General features: G+C 36.5%; 1 protein-coding gene across 2 annotated transcripts in view; it reads left to right on the top strand.

The window, feature by feature from the left end:
* CCDC169 (coiled-coil domain containing 169) overlaps positions 1–10582 on the top strand; it is a 46242-nt gene extending 35660 nt beyond the window's left edge. For both annotated transcript variants that reach the window (XM_047870787.1, XM_047870795.1), the window contains one exon: positions 10281–10582. In XM_047870787.1, the coding sequence (XP_047726743.1) occupies positions 10281–10380 (100 nt within the window). In that variant the 3' untranslated portion in view covers positions 10381–10582. The remainder of the gene's footprint in view (positions 1–10280) is intronic.
* Positions 10583–17294: the final 6712 nt, after the last annotated feature.

Genomic DNA, 17294 nt, shown 5'->3' with positions numbered 1-17294 from the left:
AAAGAACAGAGGAATTTTTTATGCATTTAGGAAGTTATGTCCACACATGATTTTTCCTGTTCTCTACTAAATCCAGAAGAATTAGTCAGGCAATTCTACCTTATTCTATTTAGGAGAATATACTTATATATAAGTTAATGATATAAAAAAGTAAACCAAGATGTAAATTAGCTATAAATCAGAATTCTTTTCAAATACAGGCACTCAAGGTATATGCAATATCTTAGCAATTTTTTTTTCGTAGAGATTCAAGGGATACATTTTGTCCAATATTTGGTTAGATGGGTAAAAGTGTATTCTTCCTTCAGTAGTCATAGTTTAGTTTAGTTTAGTTTAGTTTAGTTTATTCTGATAGAGACAGAGCAGCAAAAATGGGGGAAGGAGCAGAGAGAGAGGGAGAGAGAGAGAATACCAAGTAGGCTCCCTGCTGCCAGCTGTAGAGACCAGTGTGGTGCTCAGACCCATGAATTGTGACATCATGACCTGAATCAAAACCAACAGTTGAACACTTAGCCAACTCAGCCATCCATGCACCCCATGGTCATAAATATTTTAAATTATAAATCATTATCCTGTATATTTTTATCAGTAGAAATATAATAGAGTTAAAACATTAAATTCTGGGAAAGAACTTCCCTCTGGAAACTATTATACCTGTGCTAGGGGGCCCCAAGACCACTCCCCTGTTCAGTGATTTGCTAAAACAACTCACAGGACTCAGCGTGTATTTGTGCACACAGCTAGGATGGATTTCAGCCAAAGGATACGAAGAAAAATCATCAAAGGAAAAAGGTGTATGGGATGAAGTTTGGAGGCAACTAGGTACAAGTTTCTAAAAGTCCTCCAGTGGAGTCACATAGAACACACTTAATTCCTCCAGCAGTAGGTATATACCATGTGCAACAATGCATGAAGTTTTATCTTCCAGGGAAACTCATCAGATACAGTGCCTGGGGCGGCGGTGGGGCGGGGGGGGGGGGGGGGGGGGCGCCCACTGGTCACATATGTGCCCTGTGCTCAACACATACCAAATTCCAGACTTCCAGAAGGAAAACAGATGTTCACATAAACCATAGTGTTTGTACAGCTTAAGTACAGTGAGCCGTTCTTTTTCATTTAAGGAAAGTTATATCCGTGTATGGAACTTTTTACCACTAAGTTCCCAGACACCAACCAAGGGCCAACCTTGCAAACAGGCCTTTGTAAGGAAAGCAGTTTCAGGCCTGGTACAGTCACCCTGCATATTTCTTTTTTTATTTTTACATATGTCTTCTGTTTCAAATTTCTTTTAGAAAGATATTACCTCTTTTATTCAAATCTACTTAAATAATGAAGGGAGAAATATTTTGAAAATACAGATAAAACTTACCCTAATCATCACACATATACATATATAACACTAGACTATACTCTGTTAGAGCAGTTTGATTTTCCACTGAATACTGTTGTAGATTGGATCTCTCAGGGAGACTCTGAAATCAGCATGCAAGAAGTTTACTAGTGAGCCTTCTTAAAATGAGTTCCTCGAGGGCAAGGGAAGGAAATAGGTTTAGGCAGAGAGAATAGGAGTGCAGTGCAGCTGCAGTCCCTTGTATCAAGCTGACTCATCAGTGGACGAAGCGTGGGCTTTCTTTCCTTCTAATGAGGTGACCTACCCTGAGAATCTGAGTCCTGTTTGCCATGTGTAAGTGGTACTCATCCACTTACTGTCAAATTGAACAAGGCAGTATTAAAGGAGCCTTGAGCAAATGACCTAGATACCAAACTCCTTCCTCCTGGCCCCCTGCTGTATCACCCTGGCAGTCAGTGTCTGCTGGGCCTCCATGACATCGGTCTGAATTGAGCTAGAGGTGCTGGTGCATCAGAGGTGGATGACGTGGTCTGAAATACCTGCTCAGTAAGCTTGTTTGGGCCCTCTGGCACCGCACTGCTTGAGCTCAGATGTATCACTTCCATCTTTGATAGAACCTAATGTCGAATATAGTGCCTGGCATGAATAGGTGTTTACTAATTTTTTTAATGAATGCATGAGTGAATAAATGATTACACAAATAGACAAACAACTCTTCATTTTCTAGAAGTATTAATAACGCAAATAACTCAAATAATAGAAACATTTCTATATACCTATAACCTTCCAAATTAGGTATATATAATTGGCACTACTTTAAAATATTATTGGGGCGCCTGGGTGGTTCAGTTGTTTAAGCGTCCAACGCTTGATCTCCATTCAGGTCATGATCTCAGGGTTCCTGAGATTGAGCTCCGCATCAGGCCCCGCTCACATAGCATAGAGCCTGCTTGGGATTCTCTCCCTCTCTCCCTCTCTGCCCCTCCCCCACTCATGCATACTCTTGCCCTCTTGCTCATTTATTATTAAAATAAATAAATAAACTTAAAAAAATTGTACTTAATTACTGCCTTAACTCTGGAATTTAGTATACTTTTTGATTTTAGTCTTAAAATCAAGTTTTAGAAAAATAAAGAAAACCAAGTTTTAATGTTAGGCACCCCACAGAAGAGGATATCCAAATGGCCAATGGACATATGAAAATGTACTCAACACCATTACTTATTCAGCCAAATGTAAATTAAAATCATGAGATGACCAGGGGTGCCTGGCAGCTCAGTCAATTGAGCTACCGACTCTTGATTTCGGCTCAGGTCATTATCCCAGCGTCGTGGGATCAAGTCCCACATTGGGTTCTGTGCTGGGTGTGCAGACTTCTTGGGTTTCTTCCTCTCCCTCTCCCTCTGCCCTTCTCCCTAGCTTGCTCTTGCTTTCTCTCTCTCTCAAAAAAATTTTTTTGAGAGGCCACCACAAATTTTAAGATTGATAATTCCAAGTGTTGTCAAAGGTATGGAGGATGTGTAAATTTATGCAACCACTTTGGAAAGTTTAGTATTACTTTCTACATTTAGATGATTATATAACTACTCTATGACCCAACAATTGCATTCTTAGTTACATACCTAACCAAATGGTACATACATTTACACCAAAAAAACCTGTCCAAGAATGTTTCATAGAAGCTTTATTCATAACAGCCATAAGCTGAAAACAACTCAAATATCTATCAGTAGCAGAATGGGGGCGCCTAGGTGGCTCAATTAGTTAAGTATCAGACTTCTGATTTTAGCTCATGTCATGATCTCATGTTTTGTGAGATTGAGCCCTGCATTGGGCTCTGTGCTGACAGCGCAGAACCTGCTTGGGATTCTCTCTCTCCCTCCCCTTCTACCTCTCTGTAGTTCATGCACACACCCTCTCCCCCTCAAAATAAATAAACATTTTTTAAAAATAGTAGAATTGATAAAATTTTTTAAGAGATACAAATTTATACATCTATGTTAATCATATAAAAACAAATATTCATATATTTATTAATAACAACATGAATATATTATATATATGAATAATAACAACAATAAAAACAAACTACAGCTCACACAACATCATGGATAATCATCACAGTGTTGGGGAAAAGAGGCCAGAAATAAAAGAACACGTATGATTCTATTTATATCATGTTCAAAGACAGGCAAAATTAAACTGTGGTGTCAGAAGACAGGATAGTGTTTACTAATGGAAAGGAGAAGGCGGATGATAATTGGGAGGAGCCCAAGGTATTCCAATGTGATGGCAGTGTTCTGTTTGTTGACCTGGGTAGTGGTTACATGAGTATTCACTTTATTATAATTCATAGTGCTTACAACAATGTTTTATGCACTCTGTATATGTATTATACTTAAAGCAGTATTTTAAAAATCAAGTTTTAGTGGCTTTTAATGTTTGCTTTGGTTGATATTCCTACATATGCTAATATTAAATATCGACTTAGGGAGTTTTCCTAATGTTCAGAATAAATCAGAGCATTAGGAAATACCCATTTCACTGTGATATGCTGTTTTTTAAAAAATATTTATTTACTTTGAGAGGAAGAAAGGGAGAGAGAGAGCATGCACGTGGGGGAGGGGCAGAGAGGAGGAGAGAGAATTCCCAGTAGGCTCTGTGCTTACAGCATATGGTGCTTACAGCCCCATGTGGGGCTGGATCCCACAAACCAGGAGATCATGACCTGAGCTGAAGTCAAGAGCCAGATGCTTAACTGACTGAGCCACTGACTGTGATATACTATATATTTTTTTAAGTCTATCGAAGAGGGATAAGTGAATATTAGCCACCACATATACTCCTACTTTGTGGAACCATGCCCAGAAATGAACAAGATATCTATACTGCTATTGAAAGATGTATTCCGAGATCCTTGTATAGACTGATTTGAAAAAAAGATACAGGGCACCTGGCTGGTTCAGTCAGTGGAGCATGAGACTCCTGATCTTGGGGATTTAAGTTCAAGCCCCACATCAGGTGTAGAGATTACTTAAAAATAAAATATTAAAAAAAGAAAAAAAGGATAAATAAGAGATATTATTTTTAAGATAAGTAGAAATCATCTCTTTAGGATGAAGTTTGGAAGTTGCTGAAAACTTCTAGACAAGTTAATAGGTAACCTTATTATTATGACTAATGGCATGTATTAACTATAAAAAATCATTTTCCTACAAGCAAGGAGTTCAAAAGCTGGTAACACAAGCAGTGCTTCCTAAAAGTAAACAACTATAAAATTAATTTTTCTTTAGTGTGAACAGCCTCATTTTTTTTTTCTGTTTAGAAGTGTTCTAGAGTGATGAAAAGTTCTAGAGGAAGAAAATAACAAAGCAATCCTTTAGTGCCCTGGAATCACAGGACCTGAGGGAAAATGATTCTAGGACTCACTAAGAGATAGATTATTCAGGGAACCTCCTTTTGATAAGAAAAGCAGCTAGAATAGAGAAAACACAACCAAAATATCCAACATTAAGGGAATGAATAATTTAATAAACTATGAGGATATTATGAAGTTACAAAATATTACATTCTAGGAAATTATATAACTGACATAGGAAAACATTTATTTATAGTAGTAAGTAAAAATTATAATACAAAATAGTAAGGTGGGATTATGAATGACTTATACCTTCTGGCATTTTCTATAAGAATATGTGTACTTTTACACAACCTAAAGTACCCAGCTTATAATGGGTATTCAAGATATAGAGCTAGTTTTATAAAGTTCCATTGGTTCTGCTAAGAAAAGAACAATAAAAATTTTAAATAAGCACAGAAAAAAACTAAACCTTGATAACTTCACTTGGAACTAGACGTGTGTAGGAAGTCAAGGTAATTATTAACTGGGTACTTGTGTCTAATTGCTTTTCATGTTTCCACTTGTTTCTGTAGGGTAGAATTGGGGCAGCCATTTTAAAGAAAAGAATATGTATTCTTTTTAATCATTTTTAACTATATTATATTAATGGAGAAAAATCAAGGGGCACCTGGCTGGCTCACTCAGTAGAGCATGCAACTCTTGATCTCAGGGTTATGAGTTTGAGCCCCATGTTAAGTGTAGAGATTATTTAAAAAATTTTTTTAATTTTAAACTTAAATAAAATAAAGGAAAAAAGGCAAGAGAAAATTCATCTACTAGAATGACTATGGAATCCCTCAAGTCAAAATAACAGTGTAAGTATTTGTGTAGATAATGCAGTATGGTATTTTAAAAAATAGTGAAAAGTAAGGTGGTAACTGAAAAATTTGACTGGGTTTGGAGCAGATAGATGAATCAGTTTTTGCCTCCACCACTTAGATTTAATGTGGCTTTATGTAAAGTAACCTCCCTCATACTCTGTTTATTCACCTGTTATATGGGCATGATGAAATCCAGATTGAATGGTTAATATGAAAATTAGAGATTATTGAAAAATCCCTAGTTCCATAATACCAGCTGTTATTATTATTCTACAATGTATAGTATTTTTTGAATATAAAGAATTAGCAAAGTAACAAAGAATTTGTTTGTGGGAAGAGAATAAAAGATACGACAATAATTTGAAACTGCAAATGACAAAACATAATCTTGCAAGGGTCTAAGCTACTATGATGTATATAAAAGCCACAATGCACAGGAATGGAAAGTGGTTTCCAAATTTTATTTACCATGACTGTTAGCATATTGTGACCCACTATACCCACATATATATTTATATATAACTGAAAAAACATTATGAAACAGTACATAGTCTTATTATATGTGATGCACCCTGGTATTTTCTATTTTGTTTTATTTTTTTATATTGCTGTTATAATTCACTAAATAAATCCACTATTTTTGGGGGGTCCAGCGTGGAGCCCAATGTGGAGCTTGAATTCACAGCCCTGAGATCAAGACCTGAGCTGAGATCAAGAGTCAGATGCTTAACCAACTGACCCCCTTGCGCCCCTCAGTCCCCTTTGACCTATATCAATTGCAGTTTGAAAAACACTGTTCTAAAAGATATCTAGGAAATTAAACATATTTTTAGAGTTAAGTATCTCAGCTTGATGATTAGTGTCATCATGTCAGTTGGATCCTATAGAGATCATTGATATTAAGGAAGCTATTTGAAATATTCTCAGCACACTATAAAAGCATTAAGTATAGTAAACAATGTAGAATGTATAATGAGCTATGAATTGAATATGATATAACTGAATGCTTGTGGTTAATTCCATATTACACCAGAAGATGAAATTATTCTAAAACATTGCTATTTAATTAAGGAAACATTTTAGCATAGGAAATGGTTTATTCCCAAAGTGCATTTAAAAAATATTTATATTGAGATATAATTTACATACAATGAAACTCATTGCTTGTTGGAATATTCACAAAGTTACAAAATCATCACCACTAGAATATTTTCATCTCCCCCCAAAACCCTTTTACCCATTAGCATTCACTTTCTATTCCTCTCTCCCCCTAGCCCCTGCCAATCACTAATCTACTTTCTGCCACTATAGATCTGTTTATTCTTGTTATTTCACATAAATGGAAGCAAACAATATGCAGCCTGGTATGCCTTTGTCATTTAGCATAATTTTTCAAGGTTCATCTGTGTAGGAGCATATATCAGTATTTTATTCTTTTTTGTGTCTGAATAATATTCCAGTGTTTGGATCTATCACATTTTGTTTATCCATTAATCAATTGATGGACGTTTGGGTTGTTTATATCTTTTGACTATTTTGAATAATGGTGCATATTAGTTTAGTGCATATTCCTGCTGCATATAAGTTTTTAATTCTGTTGGGTAGATGCCCTGAAATGGAATTGTTGGGTCAATTGATAACTGTTTATCTTTTTGGGGAACTGCCCAACTATTTTCCAGAGTGGCTGCACCATTTTATATTCCCACTAGTAATGTATGAGTGTTCCAGTTTCTCCACATCTTTATCAACATTTGTTATTGTCCTTTTTTTTCCCTCTCCTAGTAGATGTGAAGTAGTATCTCATTGTAGTTTTGATTTGTACTTCCTAAGGACTATTGATGTTGAGCATCTTTTTCTGTACTTGCTTGCCATTCATATATCTTCTTTGTAGAAATGTTTATTCAAGTCTTTTGCCCATTTTTAAATTGACTTGTTGTCTTGTTGTTGTGTTATAAGAGTCCTTTATATATTCTGGTTACCAGACCTTATCTGATACATGATGTGCAAATATGTTCTCCCATTTTTTGTCACTTTTTTTTCTTTCTTTAATGATGTCTTTTGAAGCATAAAAGTTTTGATTTGGATAAAGTACAATTGATCTACCTTCCTAGGATTTGTTTTTCTTGGCTACTTGTGCTTTAGGTATCGTATCTAAGCCTAATTCAACAACACAAAGATTTATAGATATGTTTTCTTCTAGGTTTAATAGTTTTAGTTCCATTTTTTAGTCTTTTTTGAGTTAATTTTTGTATATGATGTGAGACTGGGGTCCAGTTTCATTCAGTCTTTTGCATGTGTCTGTCCAGTTGTCCTAGCGCCATTTGTTACAAAGAATATTCCTCCCCAATTGATTGTCTTTGCACCCTTTTAAAAAATCAACCATATTGAGGCACCTGCGTGGCTCAGTCAGTTGAGCGTCCAACTTTGGCTCAGGTCATGATCTTGTGGTCCATGGGTTCGAGCCCCATGTTGGGCTCTGTGCTGACAGCTAAGAGCCTAGAGCCTGCTTGGGATTCTGTGTCTCCCTCGCTCTCTGCCCCTCCCCCATTCATGTTCTGTCTCTCTCTGTCAAAAATAAATAAACATCTAAAAAAATTTAAAAACATAAAAAACCAACCATATGGAAAAAAGGGGGGCACTTGGGTGTCTCAGTTGGTTAAGCATCCAACTCTTGATCTCAGCTCAGGTCTTATTCTCAGCGTCATGAGTTCAAGCCCTGCATTTGGCTCCACATGGGGCATGAAGTCTACTTAAAAGGAAAAACAAAAAATAAAAAAAAAATTAAGCATAAACATAAGAGTTTATTTCTAGGCTCTCAGTTCTTCTATTCCATTGGTCTATAAGTCTATCCTAATGCTAGTGCCGTGCTGTCTTGATGACTAACTTTTCAGTAATTTTGGAATAAGTTAGTGTGAGTACTCCAACTTTATTCTTCTTTTTCAAGATTGTTTTGGTTGTTTGGAGTCCCTTTAATTTCCATATGAATTTTAGGATCAGTTTTTCAGTTTTTTCGCAGGGATACCAGAGGGCTGGGGGAAAAGGCTAAGGCGAGTTAAAATGCTACAAAGTTGTGTTCTTGCTGAATTTCAGTTGTGTGTGTGTGTGTGTGTGTGTGTGTGTGTGTGTGTGTGTGTGTGTAGTGTGTTTAATAAATTCTCCAGAATTGCTACAAATCCTTGGTTAATTTCCAGAGCTCTGAAAAAGTTGCTTCTGACCATTTTTGCCAATTTTTTCATTGATTTTATGGAGAAAAGAATTTTCTAAAATCCTTATTCTATCATTTTCCCCAGCATCACTCCCTGAGTAAAAGATTTTTGAAAAGCATCTTGGAGGGAATTGAAGCTGACTCTACTCCCAAATAAGAGCGTGGGAAAGTTGGCTTTATAAAGATATGTAAGTCAATAAAGGAAAGATAGTCCCATGGAAATTCAAGAAAAGGACTTCTAATATAACTGGGCCCAAGATATTAAAGCTAGAATTCAAGGTAGCTTTAAAAAACTGAGCAGAACTTCATAGATCTTCACGTTAGTGGTCTGCCATACAAAATAGTAATTAAAGGCACAGACTTTGAACTCAGCTATCTGGATTCAAATTCCAGATCCACTTACTAACTATATAACCTCATTTTTCTCATTTATCTAACAGGGGTAATAATAGTACCTACATCATAGGCATTTTCATTGAGGTTGATAAGAATCCATCTTTGAATCTATGAATCAATTCATAGACTAGAATAGATTTTAGAATAGTCCCTGGCAGGGGTGCCTGGGTGGCTCAGTCAGTTAAGCATCCAACTTCGGCTCAGGTCATGATCTCGCGGTTCATGAGTTCAAGCCCCACATCAGGCTCTGTGCCCACCGCTCAGAGCCTGGAGCCTGCTTTGGATTCTGTGTCTCCCTCTCTCTCTGCTCCTCCCCTTCTCATGCTCTGTCTCCCTCTCTCTCAAAAAATAAACATAAAAATAAGAATAGTCCCTGGCGGGGCACCTGGGTGGCGCAGTCGGTTAAGCGTCCGACTTCAGCCAGGTCACGATCTCGCGGTCCGTGAGTTCGAGCCCCGCGTCAGGCTCTGGGCTGATGGCTCAGAGCCTGGAGCCTGTTTCCGATTCTGTGTCTCCCTCTCTCTCTGCCCCTCCCCTGTTCATGCTCTGTCTCTCTCTGTCCCAAAAATAAATAAACGTTGAAAAAAAAAATTAAAAAAAAAAAAAGAATAGTCCCTGGCATAAATTGTGTGCTGTAAAAATGTTGCTGTTATTTTTATGTAATCAACTAGTTCAGTCTCTATTTCACTTTTCTTTTCATTACCAACTGCCATCTTCACTCTCTGTATCTTTTTAATATCACAGACCTTGGTCTTAGTTTCAATTTTATTATAATTTTTGGTAACATATCTTTGGCTTACTTATTTCCTTACTCTCCTTGCTCAACTTCATGGTCACTGTCTATATTTTCTTAGCTTTAATTCATATTTCCAGAGGTAATATCAGAATGGTCCATCTCATCCCTCTTTGAACAGAGCTTTCTACATTAGGCCACCTCATGGGCTCCTTCCTGGCCTTTGGATTATCTGCCCTTGAGATGGTTGCCTGTCTGTAATGAGATAATGTGGTATAACATATGGCTGTTTAGGATGGTACCATAAGCATATAATGTTTCTGTTGTACACAGTGGTGACTGAAAAATCATGATTAACACTTCTTTTATTTCAGGGTAAGATATAATCCAGTTAATCAGAAGACAATGAATGCCAAGAGAGGACCAGGAAAAAAGATTACAAGATCAAACCATCTTCCAAAACTCGATCCGTAATTCTAGAAGTGGAATTCTATTTCTTCCTTTTTCTCGTCCATAATATTCAACTTATGAAGTTAATGTTCAACACATTTTTCAGGGAATTAAATAGACAAGAAAGAGCTATCAAACTTCTCTTTAGCTCCTCTTACAAAAGTTTTTTCCTTTGTCTGTATTAAAGTAATTTTCTTAAGTGATCTAATATAAGTGATCTAAAATACCTAATAGTGTTGCTTTTGATTTTAAAAATATCCTGAAAGTTTCCATTATTACACTTGCCTTTAGTAATATATCCATGATCTGTGCTGGTAGTAATTGGTTTCTAGTTGGTTGTTAGCTAAAAATGTGAGCTCATCAAAACATTTAGTTCTTATAGGCTATATCATATTCAGATCTTTTAAACTTATGGTTTAGCAACAGATGTTGGTGAGGATATGGAGGAAAGGGAACCCTCTTGCACTGATAGTGGGAATGCAAACTGGTGTAGCTGCTCTGGAAAACAGTGTGGAGGTTCCTCAAAAAATTAGAAACAGAATTACACTATGACCCAGCAGTAGCACTCCCAGAAATTTATCCAAAGGATATAGGAGTGCTGATTTGTAGGGACACATATACTCCAATGTTTATAGCAGCACTATCAACAATAGCCAAATTATGGGAAGACCCAAATGTCCATCAGTTGATGAATGGATAAAGAAGATGTGGTGCATAGATACAGATACAGATACACATACACATACACATACACATACAGATATAGATATAGATATAGATACTACTCAGTGATGAAAAAGAATGAAATATTACCATTTGCAACAACGTGAGTGGAACTGGAGGGTATTATGCTAAGTGAAATAAGTCAGTCAGAAAAAGACACATATCATATGTTTTCACTCGTATGTAGAATTTGAGAAACTTAACAGAAAACCATAGGGGAAGAGAAAGAAAAATGAGTTATAAACGGAGAGAGAGCCAAACCATAAGAGACTCTTAAATACAGAGAACAAACATTGATGGGGGTGGGGGTTGGGGGCTGGGGGGTGGGGAAAATGGTTGATAGGCATTGAGGAGGGCACTTGTTGGGATGAGCACTGGGTATTGTTTGTAAATGATGAATCACGGGAATCTACTCCTGAAGCCAAGACTACACTGCATATACTGTATGTTAGCTGACAATAAATTATAAGAAAAATAAGTACTAAACTTATGGTTTAGGGCACCTGGGTGGCTTAGTTGGGTGTCCAACTCTTGATTTCAACTCAGGTCATAATCCTAGAATGGTAGGATCAAGCCCTTGTTAGGCTCCATGCTCGGCATGGATTCCATGCTTGGGATTCTCTCTTTCTCGCTCTGCCCCTCTCCCCTGCTTGTGCTGTCTGTCTCTCTCTCTAAAATAAAAACAAAACACAAAACATAAAAACTTATGGTTTAAACAAAGCTACAAATCAGATGGATTTTAAACTTTGATTTGAACTAATGTGGTGTTATGGACATAACCTTCAATCAGCCATCAGCTTGGTTATAATTCCCACCCTGCCATGAACTTAGATCTTGGGCAGTTTCCTTCATCCCATCTTTATTTCCCATATCAGTAAAATGATGGAGGCAAATGATGTAACTTCTAAGGTTTGTACTTTGCTAGAAAACCAATACTTACTTAACTACAAGCTCCTACTACTTAACACATAGTAATTTAAATCATTTTATGATGTTTCTTAATTCACAATGATGGCCTAATTCTGTAGACCAAATATTGCAAGCATTCACAATCTTCAAGTCTAAAAGTGGAGATAGAGAGGATAGGAGAAGGGTTTATTTAAGGCATTTATATAATTTATTGAAATTTTCTATTTATGTTTAGGTTGTTTTATAATTGTTACCTAGGTCTGGAACATACCTATGATTTATTTGCCCAACTTAATAAGTAAAATTATTAGACTTTATATTTCCAGAAATAACTCACAGTTAACTAAGTATATTTTCCAGCAAATGGTGTTCCCACCTTATATCTGGAACTAAAACCTAACTTCTATTTAGTATCAACAGTAATGAATACTAAATGCATTTCTATAATAAATTGTATAGATATTCACTTTCTTTAAGGAACAATGCATAAATTTCAGATAGACAAATAATTCTTTTATGTGACTTTAAAAAGTAATACAGAAAAACATTCAGTAACTTTCTATAAATTATTCCAAATGGAAACTGTTTGGAAATATTTCTCCCATTCCTTTTTTTTTTAAGGTTTATTCATTTTTCAGAGACAGAAAGAGACAGAGAATGAGCCAGGAAAGGGCAGAGAGAGAGGGAGACATAGAATCTGAAACAGGCTCCAGGCTGTCAGCTGTCTGCACAGAGCCTGACGCTGGACCCGAACTCATGGACCACGAGATCATGACCTGAGCCAACGTTGGACGCTTAACCGATTGAGCCACCCAGGCACCCCTATTTCTCTTATTCTTAAGCTAACAACAGATATCAGGTATAGTGACCCATATTGTTAAGCAAATATTAGATTTTTAAGTCTTATACAATCTTTCTTAGCATTAGCAGCAAATTGATGATTTAAATATTAATGATATTTATAATCAGAATTGTCACTGAAAAATAAATTTATTTCTATCATACAAAGCAAGCCATTGTGGGGATTGGATTTAAGAACATTTAAATTTATGTCAATTACTAGGATGGGTAGTTGAACATCTTATTATGGGGACACTGTCATGTTTAAGTATTATTTCTGCAGGAACTACTTTGGGATACTTCCAATGACAGAAAAGGTCTGTCTTAAACAGAGAGATGGCGTAGCATAAAGAACTGATATGGGGGCTCTCTAAGATCTAAGTTCTAATATCAGCTTTGCCACTTCTAAGCTTCTGACCTTGAGTAAGTCACTTTTCATTGTCTCATTTTCATCATTTATGGAACTGGGAATAAATTGCTGTGCAGATCAGGGATACTTACTACATATTTATTTATTTGCCCTATTTCTAAAAAGATTATGTTAGATTTTACTAAATATAGAGGTATAAAAACAATGGTCATAAGATAACAGAAAAAAAAAAAGTTAATTTCTTGTAAGAATTCCCAACTAAGAAAAGCTTGAGCTTTTTTTTTTTTTTTTTTTTTTTTTTTTAATTTTTTTTTTTTTAACGTTTATTTATTTTTGGGACAGAGAGAGACAGAGCATGAACGGGGGAGGGGCAGAGAGAGAGGGAGACACAGAATTGGAAACAGGCTCCAGGCTCTGAGCCATCAGCCCAGAGCCCGACGTGGGGCTCGAACTCACAGACCGTGAGATCGTGACCTGGCTGAAGTCGGACGCTCAACCGACTGCACCACCCAGGCGCCCCGAAAAGCTTGAGCTTTTAAGCTTTCTAGCAATCAACACAAAGAAGGACTGAATTATACAGCTCTCATTTTTTTGTAGAAGGAATATACAAGTAGAGAAAAAGTTTTACCTAATTCTAAGCTTTAACGATAATGTATCATGTGAAGTTTTGTTTTGTTTTGTTTTGTTTTGTTTGCTTTTTTGACAGAGAAAAAGAGAGCGCGTGCGCACACACACGTGTTAGCTGGGGAGGGACAGAGGGAGAGGGAAAGAGAAAATCCCAGGTAGCCTCCGTGCTGTACAGACTTGAGGCTTGATCTCACGACCATGAAAACATGACCTGAGCCAGAATCAAGAGGGGGACACTTAACCAACTGAGCTACCCAAGCACCCCTCATGTGCAGTTTTATAAGAAAATGTAATTATTTATTGAAATAACGAGTGCAAAAACGATAGCTTGGGATTTTAACTTTGTTTAATACTGAAATATGTATTAATATCAGTGTTTGGGTTTTTTTTGAAGAGTTTAGAATTCATAAAGCAAAATATCAGTGAGCAATATTTAATATATTTCAACATTTTAATATCTAAATGTGTTATAAAATATCAATATCATTTATGAAAACAAATTTTGCTATGAAAAAGGCAGATGGTGAGTAAAAACAAGGATGTGGAAAAATTGGAACCCTCATAAACTGCTGGTGGGGATGTAAAATGGCACAACCATTTTGAAACAGAGTTACTATATGATCCAGCAATTCCACTCCTAGGTATATACCCCAGAGCAATGAAAACCTGTATCTATATAAAAATGTATATACAAATATTTATAGCACCATAATTCATAATAGCCAAAAAATGTCCATCAGCTGATGAATGGATAAACAAAATGTCGTGTATCTAAACAATGGGATATTATTCAGCAATAAGAAAGAAGTACTGATGTATACTACAATTTGGATGGACCTTGAAAACATTCTAAACGGGAAAAGCCAGTCACAAGAGGTCATATATTGTATAATTCCATTTATATGAAAAGTCCAGAATAGGCAATTCATGCAGACAAAAAGTAGGTTAGTAGTAGTTTCCAAAGGCTGGTGGGGCTAGGGGAAGAAGGGTGGGTGATGGGGAATGACTGCTAATGTGTACAAGATTTCTTTTGGGGGTGATGAAAATGTTGCAAAATTAATTGTGGTGATGGTTGCACAACTCTGTGAATATACTAAAAAACACTGAGCCAGTTAGATGAGTTAATTGCATGTTATATGACTTGTACCTCAATAAAGCTGTTATAAAAAACAAATGTTAAACATGCTAATATGTTAATATAAATTAGCAAATAGATTTTAATAAAGTATTATTTGATCTTTCTCAGAAGACGTGATCTTAAAAATTAAGATGGATCGTCATTTGGTGCTATTGTTGAGTCAAGAGCATAATTTTGAGCATAATTTTCCAACAAAGAAACTCTTTCAGATACTACACTAGTCAGAAGAATAATGAGGATTAAGTGCTACTTGCCAAATTTCCTTGACTTCTTTTGAATAATCTCATCTCTTGCTTCATAACCTTGTGGAGATATTTATGAAACATTTTTTAAAGAAATCTGTATGTTTATTTACTTTATGAAATTTATTGTCAAATTGGTTTCTATACAACACCCAGTGCTCATCCCAACAGGTGCCCTCCTCATTGCCCATCACCCACTTTCCCCTCCCTCTCACCCCCCATCAAACCTCAGTTTATTCTCAGTTTTTAAGAGTCTCTTATGATTTGGCTCCCTCCCTCTTTAACTTTTTTTTCTTTCCTTCCCTTCTCCCATGGTCTTCTGTTAAGTTTCTCAGGATCCACAGAAGAGTGAAAACATATGGTATCTGTCTTTCTCTGTATGACTTATTTCACTTAGCATCACACTCTCCATTTCCATCCACGTTGCTACAAAAGGCCATATTTCATTCTTTCTCATTGCCAAGTAGTATTCCATTGTGTATATAAACTACAATTTATATTGTATATCCATTCATCAATTGATGGACATTTAGACTCTTTCCATAATTTGGCTATTGTTGAAAATGCTGCTATAAACATTGGGGTAAAAGTGCCCCTATGCATCAGCCCTCCTGTATCCCTTGGGTAAATTCCTAGCAGTGCTATTGCTGGGTCATAGGGTAGATCTATTTTTTAATTTTTTGAGGAACCTCCACACTGTTTTCCAGAGCGGCTGCACCAGTTTGCATTCCCACCAACAGTGCAAGAGGGTTCCCGTTTCTCCACATCCTCGCCAGCACCTATAGTCTCCTGATTTGTTCATTTTAGCCACTCTGGCATGAGGTGATATCTGAGTGTGGTTTTGATTTGTATTTCCCTGATGAGGAGCGACGTTGAGCATCTTTTCATGTGCCTGTTGGCCATCTGGATGTCTTCTTTAGTGAAGTGTCTATTCATGTTTTCTGCCCATTTCTTCACTGGATTATTTGTTTTTTGGGTGTGGAGTTTGGTGATTCTTTATACATTTTGGATACTAGCCCTTTGTCCGATATGTCATTTGCAAATATCTTTTCCCATTCCGTCGGTTGCCTTTTAGTTTTGATTGTTTCCTTTACAGTGCAGAAGCTTTTTATCTTCATGAGGTCCCAATAGTTCATTTTTGCTTTTAATTCCCTTGCCTTTGGAGATGTGTCAAGTAAGAAATTGCTGCGGCTGAGGTCAGAGAGGTTTTTTCCTGCTTTCTCCTCTAGAGTTTTGGTGGTTTCCTGTCTCACATTCAGGTCCTTTATCAATTTTGAGTTTACTTTTGTGAACGGTGTAAGAAAGTGGTCTAGTTTCATTCTTCTGCATGTTGCTGTCCAGTTCTCCCAGCACCATTTGTTAAAGAGACTTTTTTCCATTGGATATTCTTTTTTGCTTTGTCAAAGATTAGTTGGCCATACTTTTGTGGGTCTAGTTCTGGGGTTTCTATTCTATTCATTGATCTATGTGTCTGTGTTTGTGCCCAATACCATGCTATCTTGATGATTACAGCTTTGTAGTAGAGGCTAAAGTCTGGAATTGTGATGCCTCCCGCTTTGGTCTTCTTCAAGATTACTTTGGCTATTCGGGGTCTTTTGTGGTTCCTTATAAATTTTAGGATTGCTTGTTCTAGCTTCGAGAAGAATACGGGTGCAATTTTGATTGGGATTGCATTGAATGTGTAGATAGCTTTGGGTAGTACTGACATTTTAACAATATTTATTCTTCCAATCCATGAGCATGGAATGTTTTTCCATTTCTTTATGTCTTCTTCAATATCCTTCATAAGCTTTCTATAGTTTTCAGCATACAGATCTTTTACATCTTTGGTTAGGTTTATTCCTAGGTATTTTATGATTCTTGATGCAATTGTGAATGGGATCAGTTTTCTTTATTTGTCTTTCTGTTGCTTCATTATTAGTGTATAAGACTGCAACTGATTTCTGTACATTGATTTTGTATCCTGCGACTTTGCTGAATTCATGGATCCGTTCTAGCAGACTTTTGGTCTGCAAAAAGTGAAAATTTGACTTCATTTTTGCCAATTTTGATGCCCTTGATTTCCTTTTGTTGTCTGATTGCTGATGCT

Source organism: Prionailurus viverrinus, chromosome A1 (genome assembly GCF_022837055.1).
Source record: "Prionailurus viverrinus isolate Anna chromosome A1, UM_Priviv_1.0, whole genome shotgun sequence".
Lineage (NCBI taxonomy): Eukaryota > Metazoa > Chordata > Mammalia > Carnivora > Felidae > Prionailurus > Prionailurus viverrinus.
This window is presented reverse-complemented; position numbering and strand designations above follow the sequence as displayed.